Genomic DNA, 12,165 nt, shown 5'->3' on the forward strand with positions numbered 1-12,165 from the left:
CAGTGGTGGCAGGCACTCAGCTCAAGACAGACGGATGTGTGGAGCGGAGCTGCTGCGGTGTGTGCCACGCCAGATCTCCCCAGGAGGGTGTTTACAGAGAAGAGACTAAAAATAAGCAGCATGCCATGGCAGCACAGCTGGGAAAACATGTCAAGTAACATTTCTGGGAGAGGCATATCAGGGCGATGGACGTATCAGGCCCTTCAGGTGGCTGCCTCTGGGTGTGTTTGCTGTGGCCATACAGGCAGGGACTTCTCCCCCTGGCCAGCAATGCGATGCAGGGCAGGCTGTGCAAAATGGCTTTTGTCACCCGTGTAAAGTTTGATTATAAAACAGCAGTCACTTCTTATTTATCCTGGCTGAGCGCTATTATATTTGTCAGCTGAGGTGAGAGGGCCAGTCTGGAAAATGAGAGCCGGCCCTGTCAGGCACCACAGCCTCCTTGGCACCAAAACCTCTCCTCTGCGATTAACAAAAGCTTTTGTTTGTTTGTTTGTTTTTGTTTTGTTTTGTTTTTGTTTTGTTTTGTTTTCCTTATTTAAAAGGAGAGGTGTGTTTTAAAGAGTTCAGTGGTGGTTTTGGTCCAGTCTAAGAAAAAAAAAAAGTATGGACTGATTTATGGTCAATTCAGTGCAAATTTCTGGCTGAACCATCTTGAAAAATGCCATCCTCCACCCTCCTGCAGAACCAGCGATACTGACACTATACGACACCTCAGAACCCTGGGGTGGTTTCTTAAAAATCCTGAAGGATTATTCAGTTTTCACAATTCTTACTTTCTATTCTGTAACTAGCTCCAAAACCATATTTTATTATTTATTTTTTTTTTCAAGGAAAGCAAAGATTCACAAATAATCACCTCTCCCAAGGTTTAGACCCTACAGAACAATATAAAATACTGTAAGAAATAGTGGTGACACTCTCTGTGTCTCAGAAGATCTGTTTTTTGCTTTATTGTTACAGATTGCTGATTGATAACAAGCCTCCTAGAAATATTCGTCTTTGGAAAGGGAGGGGGAAAGAAGCCTGAAACAACTCTAAATTCTCTGGAGCGCTTCCATTTGGTGAACGGGCTCAGTGTGCCTGACACTAATTAATTAATCTTCTCAATCTAAATTGCTGCTTCTGCATCCCCAATCTACAGCAGAACTTAAACAAGACCTGAATACATAAGAGGGGGAGCTGAATTTATTTAAAGTATCATTTAGTAGCATCAATTTGCTTGTCTTCATTTTGGAAACATGGAAGTCTGTGCTTTGTGGCTGTAGTCTGTGAGTTGTAAAATTTGCTTGGATTATTTTAAAATCTTGGGTCATCTCCGCCTTCCTGGAAGGGGGATTTGCTCGTGTGTGTGTATGTGTGTTTGTGTGTGTGCAACTTCTAAATAAAATGGGAATCTGTGGAACAACAGCTTTCAGCATAGCTGGGCTCAGCCCTTGCTGCCCGTTGTGGCCTAATGGCAAAGCTGTGGTTAATTTGGATCAAGAGAGACTTTTTACAGCGTGTCACACAGAATAGATGCAGATATTAAAGCAAATAATATCTGATGAGCTCCGGACTACACCACTGAGTGTGCTCAGGGGAAGCGACCCCCGGGCCCACCCGCCCCAGCCCCGCTCCAGCAGGGACACCCCGAGCAGGGTGCCCAGCCCCACGTCCCGGCGCCTCCCGAAGCTCCCCAAGGAGGAGACCCCACAGGCTCTGGGCAGCCTGTGCCAGGGCTGCGGCACCCGCCCAGCACAGAAGTGCTGCCTGGTGCTCAGAGGGAGCCTCCTGGGCTCCGGGCTGTGCCCAGGGCCTCTCGGCCAGGCCCTCGGCCTGCTGGCCGCACTGTGCCTAACGCAGCCCCGGTGCCGCCAGCCCTCTCGGTGACCAGGGCACGCTGCTGGCCCCTGCTCAGCGCGGTGCCCGCCAGGACCCCAGGGCCCTTCCTGCAGAGCTGCTTCCCAGCTGGGTGCCCCGGCGCGTCCCGGGGCCTGGGGCTGCTCCTCCCCGGGGGCAGGACTCTGCACCTCTCCTGCCTGGGCTCCCCCAGGCTCCTGCCGGCCCATCTCTGCGGCCTGTCCCTGTCCCTCTGGGTGGCCGCACGGCCCTCTGCTCGCTCCTCCCGGCTGGGGGCCCTCTGCCACATCGGCCACATCAGGACTCGACCTGGTACTGACCCCTAAAATGAAACTCCAGTCCGAGCCAGGAAAAGAAACAGCGACCCAGACTTTTGGGGCCAGGCTTCCCCTGCGGGGACAGCAGCGGACCCGTGCCGGCACCGTGCCCATGCAGCGGCCAAACGCTTCCCCCTAGCGCCGCAAGAGCACAAGAGCAGGAGCCCCAGCAAGCTGCGACTGCAGCAACCGTGGGCTGAGTTTATATCCCTGTTTAGGGCACGGTTTTGTGGGTTTTGTTAGTGTGTTTGTTTTATTATCCTTTGGTTATTTTGTTTGTTTGTTTCTTCACAAGTCAGACACAAGGGCCATTGAAATGCAAACAGCCCTTCTGCCACCCGGCTTCCTGATGCTGTGCCCCGAGGACCAGCGGGTGCTTGAACTACAAAGGTGCAGCTTCAGAAGAGGATACGGTCGGGTGGTTCATTTATTATTCCTTTATTATTCACGTTAATGCGTGGCTGCTCTGGCATTGGCACCTCGAGACATCCCAGCTGACGCAGGGAGGGCTAGGAGGAGATGGCAAGGAAAGGCAGTAGGGAAAGGAGCAGGTGCAGGAGCAGCACGAGGAGCCAGGGAGCTGACAGGTCAGAGCACAGCAGAGAGCAACGCCGTGCATGGGGTGGGATGGAGATGGATGGGGACGTGACAGCTGCACCAGCAAAAACCTGCAAATGCCACAGGCAAAGCGCAGCTTGGGCCGGGTGGGAGATGGAAGTGGTTGCTGGCAGGGAAATGCTGCCAGCTGGGTGAAGGAGAAGCTGACAAGGCTTAACATGAGTTTTTGTGCTCTGGGTGCTGCCAACGTGGCTGCTTGCTCACAACTTATCTCCCTTCCTCTCCATGGCAAGTGTGGGTCCTCCCCTGCCCTCACTGCTCAGCCCCTTGGTGATTCACACTCTGTGGTGGTGGCTCACAGGGACAGGGACAGGGACGGGAAGGGCAGGGACAGCACTTTGCCAGGTGACAGCCCCTGGTAATGCCAGGTGCGAGGGGCTCCTTTGGGCCCCCAAAATCCATATGTGAGGCCTGTCTGTGGGCCATCACCAGGTGGCCCTAGAAAACAGCCTATGTCAGTCCCGAGTCTTGCTGAGCCTTAACTCAGATTGCTTTTATTTTCCAGAAAGGTTTTGGCTTTCTCAGAAGCATGACAGACTCGTGCCATCTGCAGTCATCCCTCTTAACCAAAGGAAAATTCAAATCCGAAAGGAGAATTCATGTGAAGATTTTCAAGTCCTTCACTTGCCAGTTATCGCAGGGGGCTGTGACCCAAACATGTGCCCCAGGGGCTGTCATCCTCCTTAGGAAATAGCACAGCATGTATGGGAAAAGCAATCGTAAAAATCCTTTGCTGCTGCAAAGCCCACACACCTGCTGTGAGCTTTGCTCTCTGCTGAGAAAACTGAAGGATTACCATGGGAGCAAGAGGCTGTGGGAGGGACCCCAAAGCATCTGCCCTGGGGTGATGAAGTGCTGGCTGTCCCGGGCTGCTGCAAGAAATGCCTGACCGGGCTCTTTGTCTGCCTCTCCAACCAGCTAGAAGAATTTAGTTCAGTGAATATAAAAGGCCAAAAGAGGGCAGCTTTTAGCTCGGATTCCTTCCCCAGCCCAGCTAACAGAAGTTAGCTGGCCGGGGCAGAAATGTGCAGCTAGGACCAGGACACCCACAGGGCGAGCCCACAGCACCCCAAGGCTCTGTGCCTGTGGCTTTCTCCCCACTGCCAGCCTGTGTGGATCTCACAAACATCAGCATGGGCCTCCCCCAGGGCATGGCTACACCACTAAGTCCTAAATCAGACACTTTCCCAGGTCATGTCCCCCCATGGTGGCCTTCCCAAGGCTGACCTTTCATGCTCCCTCGTGCTCATCTCCTAATGCAGGTGGGCTGCCTCCCTTCCCCAGGGATGGCATGCCGTGGTGAGAGTGGGCTGATGGCCCAAAAGCATCACTCGTGCTGTAACTCCAGCCTTGTGAAGTGCACACGCTGCGTGCACACTTGTGAAGTGCAGCCTTGTGAAGTGCACACTCAGCCCCAGTTCTATGCTTTGTTACATGTCCCAGGCCCCACTCGCCTTAGTTACAAGTTGGTTGCATCGAGCCTCTTGTATCAGGGAAAGGCTGCTGTGCATATATCGGGTGAGAATTAGCAGCCCAGACCTGACCTCCAACATGATCCTGGTGTATTTTATCTCTAAATCAGGCTACAGCTGGCTAAAGTAGCTGCAAACAACTGTACATCAGCTAAACACAGGTAAATCAGCTCAGAACAGGATTTTCCCCTCTAATCACCTTTAAGGAAAAAAATGACGGGGGGGGGGCAGGAGCAAGTAAGGTACTCTGGTATTTTTGGGGGTTAAGCAGAAATTCGTGGTGCAAATCACACAAGGAGGCAATCTGAGATGCTGGCATGCCACCAGAGAGCACGGGGTGATTCATGAGCCCTAAATCCCCACCAGCGCTGCGCTTTCACTCTTTGCCACGCTTGCAGCTAGGTAGGCTCCCAGATTTACTGCCCTGAGAAGGGTGCTGGGAAATTGATAGTTTTTCTAAGCCTCCTGCTTATCGCAGGCAGCAAGGCTAATCCACTTTTCTTTCTGTGACAGGGTTGCAGAAAAATTGTGGGGCAAAATCTGCAGGTTTGGGCCGGAGTGATGCCAGAGCAGGGAATGGCTGAAACCCGCTGTTATAGGGACAGGAATGAGGGAGGGTGAGGGTGTGTTGGCCACATAGGTTGTGTCTGCAGACAAACCTGAACCACCCTTATTCATCCTGCCTGTGTGTGTGCCTAACCATCCCAGATTCAGCATCCTTTCTCCTGTGTGGGTGTGTTTAGGCTTTGAGTTTCCAGGCTGCCACCATACCTGGTTGCACAGGAATTGCTGCCAGGCTCAGGCTTCCCCAGGCCTTTCCTCCTCTTCTGCGAGATGGGGAAATGATTACCCCAGCCAGAAATGTCCCCATCACCCTTCTGAGGGCAGCGGGCAATTTATGTACATGGAGCCCCTGATGCAGCAGATAAAACCCAGGGCTGCCGAATCCTCCACCCCTACAACACATCTGTGCTTAAAGGAAGACATCCTCCTTTGCTCACCCTCTGCACACCAGATTTTATTCCCTCCGGCTCAGGCACCCAAGCAATCAGTCAGGACAGCCAAATGAGCCCTTTTTTTGTGTGACCACGAAATACCAGTGCTGCTTTGCTCCATCCAGCACCAGACCAGTCCCTGGCAGAGCCCTGCGAGCACACCAGCCTCGCTTCTCCTCCCGGTGCACTCACTCGTGGCAGTAGGACCCAGCACTCGCTGTGCAAAAATGACGTCTGTCATCTCAGCAAATAGCAGGAACAAAGGCACAGAGCGCTCCTCTTTTGTCTGTGCCTGCTCAAGTCAGGCAAAGGTTTTGTTCCTCCTGCAGAATTGCAGGGTTGGGGGGGGGGGGGAGTGACAGGCACAGTCAGGGCTTTGATGCAAGCGTAGTGCAAAAAGAGAGTCGTCTTTGGTGCAAATCCCAGCATAACCTGTCAAAAAACCCTCATGCTCAACTGCACGTGCTTTAACCTGCAAGCCTGTGCTTGGTGTGAGTTTGCAGAGGCAATTTCTGGGCAGGTTCACACTGAGGAGGTCCCTCTTTGTCCAGCACATGGGTACGTGCTGGTATTCTGCCACAGGATGTAGAGAAGGCTATGTTTGTAAAGCTTCAGAGATGGGCGGTAGGAATTCATGGAGAAAAACAAAACAAAACAAAACAAAACACCAAAGATGATAATACACACCTGCCCTGTTCTTGTGTTCCTTCAAGGGCCTCCGCTCCTCGTTGCTTACAGGGCCACAGTGCTGGGCTGTTTTCACACGAACTCCTTTGAAGGAATTTTTTTTTCCTCATTTGTGGCTGTTTTAGTATTTCCTGAAGATCAGGCTGCAAAATTGGCTTTAAGCTGGTCCTTGAAGGACTCTGCTTGGCCTGAGGAGAGGCATCTGAGGTCATGAAATGGAGCTCAGCTGCTGAGCTGCAGATGACCGGATTATTTCTCATTCCTGCATTAGGAGCACTTGTGGATTCAGTCATTTCCCCGCTATCACGCTGCTTTTATCCATCCTTCCCTCCAGCCCTCCGCTCACCCCCAAGGAGCTCCTGGGGACCTCTCAGGATCTTCCTCCTCTGAGCCACAAGACCTCCTTGGTCCTAGGAGTCTGCAGAGGTCAGCCCTTAATGAACCTTCATTACCTGGTTTCATTAGCCAGGGAGGGCTGTGGCCAAGCCTGGGCAGGTCCTCAGGAAGGAAGGGGAAGTGGAAAGAAGGGAAAGCAGGAAGAAGGGGGCAAGGAAAGGTTGCTGAGCACAACAGGTCCAAGTGTGCCATCCCCAAAAAGCCTCCCAAAGGACTGTCAGAGCTCGCTACTGGTGAGATTTCCTACAGCACGTTCCTCATCCAGGAGAGCGACAGCCCTGGCAGAGCTCACCCCAGAATCGCTGGCAGAAGGCCGGGGGGTCCCCCAAGCCAGCTGGAGGTGCCAGCCCCATGCCTCATCCCTCCGCAAGCTATCTGAGGTCTGTCTCCTAGTGCAGCCTTCGAGCTGTTCCCACAGCCCAGGCGTTAGTCACAGGGATGCTATTAATTAGCCTCAGAGAATCCCCGGGAACAGGGGCAGTCCTAATTACAGGCCTTGCCTGTTAACTTTGTTTGGGCTGGTGTCTCTGCTTTTAAGGCAGAAACAAAAGGGAGCAGACTAAGACAACTGATGCTAGAGAGAATAAACGGGTGAGAGGCGCCTGCATGCTCTAGGAGTTGCAACACTCTCTGCAAACCAATTTCCCCCCCAGGTCACTGGATTTGCCAGAGACTGCTGACAAAATCTGCTGCTCCAGGGCTTCGTTTTGCCCAGGTGATACAGGGCTAATTGGGTATAGACCAAAAATCACCATCAGGGATGTTCTGTGTCTGTGCAGTGGAAGCACAGGAAGCATCCCTGCGTTGTCCATGGGCACGCTGCTGGTGGATGTGTGCCGTCTCCATCCCTTTGTGTGCCACCGAAATAAAAAAAAAAAAGGAAGAAAAAGGAAAAAAATATACATCGAAGCACAAGATTAGCTGGGGGAGGGGAGATGGGTTGGTGGGGCTGGGAAGAAATAATTGCCGTGTCTGAAAGCAGTTACTATGGCAGCAACAGCCTTCTTGCTGCCGGAGCGAAATGTTGGGGACCAGCGAGCGTTGCCTTTGTCAGATGCTCCCAGACACACATTTAGATGCTAATGCTGGCTTTAACCTTGGCTGCATAACCTCGGGGTGAGGGATAGAAAGTAGAGGGGGGGGGGATTTATGGAAAAGATGGGTTTCGTCTCCCTAAATTTGCCACTGAATGGGCTTGGCATACTCCTCTCAGCTGCGATTAACGCTGGTATTTCTGCGCTTAATATTCAGCGGAGGTCTTAACAGCTTATTTATGGATAGCTGGCATTAGCTGCAGCATAATTCACCACTGCAACACTCCTGTTTATCTCCGTCCCCTTGGGATCATCTGATATAAGGCCATTTTTTAGAACATCCCCTAGGTTTGATCAGCCTGTCTACCTAATCTTGCCTTTATTTATAACTCACAATCAATGCCGGGGTGAAGAAAGGAGGGGCATCTCTCCCTTCGACTTCAGTTGTTGGGAGAAGGAAATTTTGGTGGCCTGTTTCGACAGGGAAGCCTTTCAACCTGAGCCTCAAATCTGTCTCCAGCAGTGGGAATGAAAGAGGAGCAAGGGAGGGGAGCTCCGGCTCCTGCAGTAGAGGTGATGGAGGGGAGAGGGCTTCCCAAAGTGTGTCCCGGGGCTGGCAGTGCTGTCCTTCATCCACACAGGGGGTTAAGCCTGCTGTAAGCCCTCTGTAAGATCCAGCTATTTCCAGAGCTCATGGCACACCCCTAATCCTGCTCTGCTCTCGTGCTGAGCCCTCAGTCAGGATGTGTTGGTTTGGACATCACCAGCATGTGGGTTTGGCTTTGTGCAGTGAAACAGAGGCTGGAGGGGCCCCTCGTCACCTCCTCCCCCTGGAGCTGGCACAGCACCCGGGTCAAAACAAGGCTGCGATATCAGATGGAGGGTAAACTCTGTGCTAGGAAGCAAGCCCTGTGCTCTCCCTGGGTAGAAAGTGGTGCTGAGTCCCTCACCGGCTGGCAGGGGTGGGTGCTGGGATCCCTGGATGGAGGCAAGGGCAGCCCAGCCCCGGTGGTGCTGCGGGGCTGAAGGGTGTGCTGGACCCAGGAGCTCACAGCCCGAAGGCAAATTCCTGCAGTTAACTCACAACCCCGTTGCACACAGATCAGCCACTAATTCTGGCGGGTTGCACTGGCTTTGGGATTATCCTTAAGGGCAGCGTTCAAGAACTTTTGCTGGAGCAATTCAGGCAGAAGAGATCCGAGCGGTGACACTGCCTGCAGATTTAGCCCTGCTCTCCTATCCCTGCCATTTTTCTTTACTGCTCCAGCTCCTGCAGCCAGGTGATCTCTCACAGCATCCCCCACTTGCTCACTACCTTTGTGTGGTCGCGGAGAAAAGCTGAAATTCACAGCAACTCACAGGCCAGCTGAGCACAACAACCCTGGTGCACAAAACGTTTTTATTTTCCAGCCAGCCCTGCACCTGCGTGATGCCGGTGCCTTGCTTTCTGTGTGGATGTGCAGCGTGTGGAGGTGATACCGTGCCAAGGAGCCTTCCTCCCAGCTGCACACCGGGCTCGTGGGGCTCCCTGCACTTCTCACGTTGTCACCACGTGGTGATTTCCACGAGAACGGCGCTCAGTGTCACCTCCCGAGCTGCCTGTGTTTTTAATGCTGGCATGTGTTAGCAGGTAGCCGCGTCTCCGCGCAGAGCAGCGGGTACACATCCTCGGGATGAAATATGAATAGGAGACATGATCCCGCTCCAGCCTGACAATCCCCACTGCGCCTTAAATTAAAAGCAGGATCGGTCTTCTGCAGTACGCTTCTTTCTCCGGGGCTTTTTAGTTAAGCTGTCAGACCGAGCGGATGCCCCTTTAGCAAATGCTCTAAGAAGGGACGGGGAACATGGCAGGAACGACCCCGCCGCTGCTCTTCGGCTCAGACACAAGGCCAGGAGGAACAGCAAAGAGCCTGGCAGGCTGTCCCCAAGGCATGTGGCAGCTTCCCCGTACCCACACCGACACGGCAGGGCTTTGAGGTGCGGAGATGGCTCCGGCGGTGCTTAGAAAGCACAAAGAGAAATGTGCCCGGGCCTCCTCGCACACCCCTGCCTTCCTCGGCCGGGAGGGAGCAGGGAAGGCGGCAGGGAGGCAGGGAAGGAGGCAGGGAGGGCGGCAGGGAAGGACGGAATGAGGGAAGGAGGCAGGGAAGGGGGGAAGGAGGCCGTGAGGGAAGCGGCGGCGGCGCGGCCCCTCCTCCCGGGCGGGGCGGCAGGCGGCGGCCGGCAGTCCCCGAGCCCCGCCGCGGCGTGGAGCCGCGCTGCCCGCCGCTCCGCCAGCGGCCGAGCCGAGCCCAGCCGAGCCCAGCAGAGCCCAGCAGGGCTGGGCCGGGCCGAGCCGAGCCGGGCCGGGCCGGGCCGAGCCACGCCGGGCCGGGCCGCGGCGATGGGCGCTGGGTTGTGAGGGGGGGGCGGCGAGGGGCGCCCCGGAGGCGGCCATGGGGAACATCTCGTCCAACATCTCCGCCTTCCAGTCCCTGCACATCGTCATGCTGGGCCTGGACTCGGCGGGGAAGACGACGGTGCTGTACCGGCTGAAGTTCAACGAGTTCGTCAACACCGTGCCCACCATCGGCTTCAACACGGAGAAGATCCGGCTGAGCAACGGCACGGCCAAGGGCATCAGCTGCCACTTCTGGGACGTGGGCGGCCAGGAGAAGCTGCGCCCGCTCTGGAAGTCCTACAGCCGCTGCACCGATGGCATCATCTACGTGGTGGACTCAGTGGATGTGGACCGGCTGGAGGAGGCCAAGACAGAGCTGCACAAGGTGACCAAGTTCGCCGAGAACCAGGGCACGCCGCTGCTGGTCATCGCCAACAAGCAGGACCTGCCCAAGTCCCTGCCGGTGGCCGAGATCGAGAAGCAGCTGGCCCTGCACGAGCTGACCCCCTCCACCACCTACCACATCCAGCCCGCCTGCGCCATCATCGGCGAGGGGCTCACGGAGGGCATGGACAAGCTCTACGAGATGATCCTGAAGCGGAGGAAGTCCCTCAAGCAGAAGAAGAAGCGGTAGAAGCCCGCAGACGCGTGGACGGGTGGGAATGCAGACAAAGGAACCGAGGGGGAGAGAGAACCAAAGCGATCCTGTTTTTTGTGTTTTCCTTTTTTTTTTCTCCTTTTTTTTTTTTTTTTTTTTGTCCCTTTCCAAACGAAACGACGACAATAGCGGAGATAACAATACCGCTCCTGCTAGCCAAGCCCAGATCCTGACTGCGGGCGAGAGCCAGGATCTCCTTCTCCCGCTCTCCCCCTTGCCTTGCCCACCACCCTTTCCCTGGCCGGAGGGCGGCGTGGAGCACGGGGTGGCTGCTGGGCTCAGAGCTGGAGATGTCCTGAGCCCCCTGGCCGGGCTGGAGATGTCCTGAGCCCCCTGGCCGGGCTGGAGATGCTCTGAGCGGGACAAGACGCCGCGGGCGGCCGAGAGCCCGTGGAGCCGGGGTGGCTCCCCCAGCGCCCCTCCGTCCTTGTGGGGTGCAGAGGCCGAGGGGTGAACAGGGCAGGACCCTGTTAAAGTGCATTTGAGAGAGGGCAAACGCGCGCCTGGAGCTTTTAATGCAAGGTCAGCTGGCGGGGAGGGCGGCTCTCGGCTGCCCGCATCCCTCGCCAGGGGGCTGGAGCAGCGTAAAATGGGGGAGATGGCCGAGGGGACAAAACCTGGACGAGGGGACAAAAGCCAGCCGAAGAGACAAAAACCGGCCGAGGGGACAAATCCAAACCCCGCGGGCTGGTGTTTTAGGGAGTAGATGAGTGCAGAGCACAAGGGCGGGCAGCCTTCAGTAATGCCGCAGCGGCTGGGGGTGTGTAGCAGCTGGTGACTGGTGCTGAGCTTTAAGCTGTTTGCTTAAAAAAAAAAAAAAAAAAAGAAGAAGAAAAAAGAGAAAAGGGTGAAGTGAGGGGCGTCCAGGAGTCTCTGTTCTCAAAGGCTTGGTTGTGGCTTCTCCTGAAGCAAAGCCACAAGCAGGTCTTTATTGTGCCCAGGCATGCTCCAAGGTGCTAATTTGCTCCAATAGGGGTGACCCAAAATACAGATTACTTAAAAAAAAAAAAGCTTTGTACACCACTGGGTGGACTGGTCACCGTGCTGCTCTGCAGCTGGTGTGGGAGGCTGGGGCAGCGCTTGTTAAACGGGAGTTTGGGGAGGTCGTGGCAGGACGGACAGCTGCCGGGTGAAATGGGCAGAGCTTGCAAAACCCTGCAAAAAGATTGCAAAATGCATCAGGAAAAAGGGACTCGGCAGTGCCGGGAAAACAATGGGGTGTGGAGAGAGGGGGTGAGGCAGGGGGGAAGCATGGGGCAGGGGGGAGGTTATTTTTTTATGAAGATTTAAACCCGATGGAAAGCAGAGAGCCCCTGGTTGCCAGCAGGTGAATGTTTGGGCACCGAGGTGGGATCAGGCTAGGCTGGGGGCCCTGGGGACCGTAAGCCATTTGCTGTCAGTGTTTTGGCCCAGGAACCAGCTCTCTGCGGGACAAAAGCAGGGTCCCCGCTCCCCACGTTGCCCACAGATGGGAGGGAGACCCGGGCAGCCCTCGGGGCCGAATGCCCCGAGTTTGGAGCTGCACAGGCAGGCAGGAGTTTGTGGTGCTTTTTCACCAGCCTTCCTGTTCAAAAACCCTCCCCAAAACAGCCAAGGAAACCACCAAGCAGACAAAGAAAAAAATGCCCTCAGGTTTCAGGGAGTTGATTCTCCCCTTGCAGCGATGAGCGCGGTACCTTTCCAATGGCATTTTGTCAGAAAACAAACGCTGGAGCCAAGCAGTACGTCTCTTTTATTTTTGCGGGATTTGAGTTCCTACACGA

General features: G+C 55.0%; 1 protein-coding gene across 1 annotated transcript; it reads left to right on the plus strand.

The window, feature by feature from the left end:
* Nucleotides 1-9,569: 9,569 nt before the first annotated feature.
* ARL4C (ARF like GTPase 4C) lies at nt 9,570-11,905 on the plus strand. Its single transcript, XM_083842208.1, has one exon. The coding sequence runs from the start codon at nt 9,800-9,802 to the stop codon at nt 10,376-10,378; it is 579 nt and encodes a 192-aa protein (XP_083698334.1). The 5' UTR covers nt 9,570-9,799; the 3' UTR covers nt 10,379-11,905.
* The last annotated feature ends 260 nt before the right edge of the window (nt 11,906-12,165 follow it).

The sequence above is a fragment of the Anser anser genome (assembly GCF_964211835.1).
Source record: "Anser anser genome assembly, chromosome: 6".
In the NCBI taxonomy this organism is placed as follows: Eukaryota; Metazoa; Chordata; class Aves; order Anseriformes; family Anatidae; genus Anser; species Anser anser.

Excerpts from the sequence above, each read along its gene's own strand:
- ARL4C (XM_083842208.1), top strand. The coding sequence starts at position 9,800 with ATGGGGAACATCTCGTCCAACATCTCCGCCTTCCAGTCCCTGCACATC.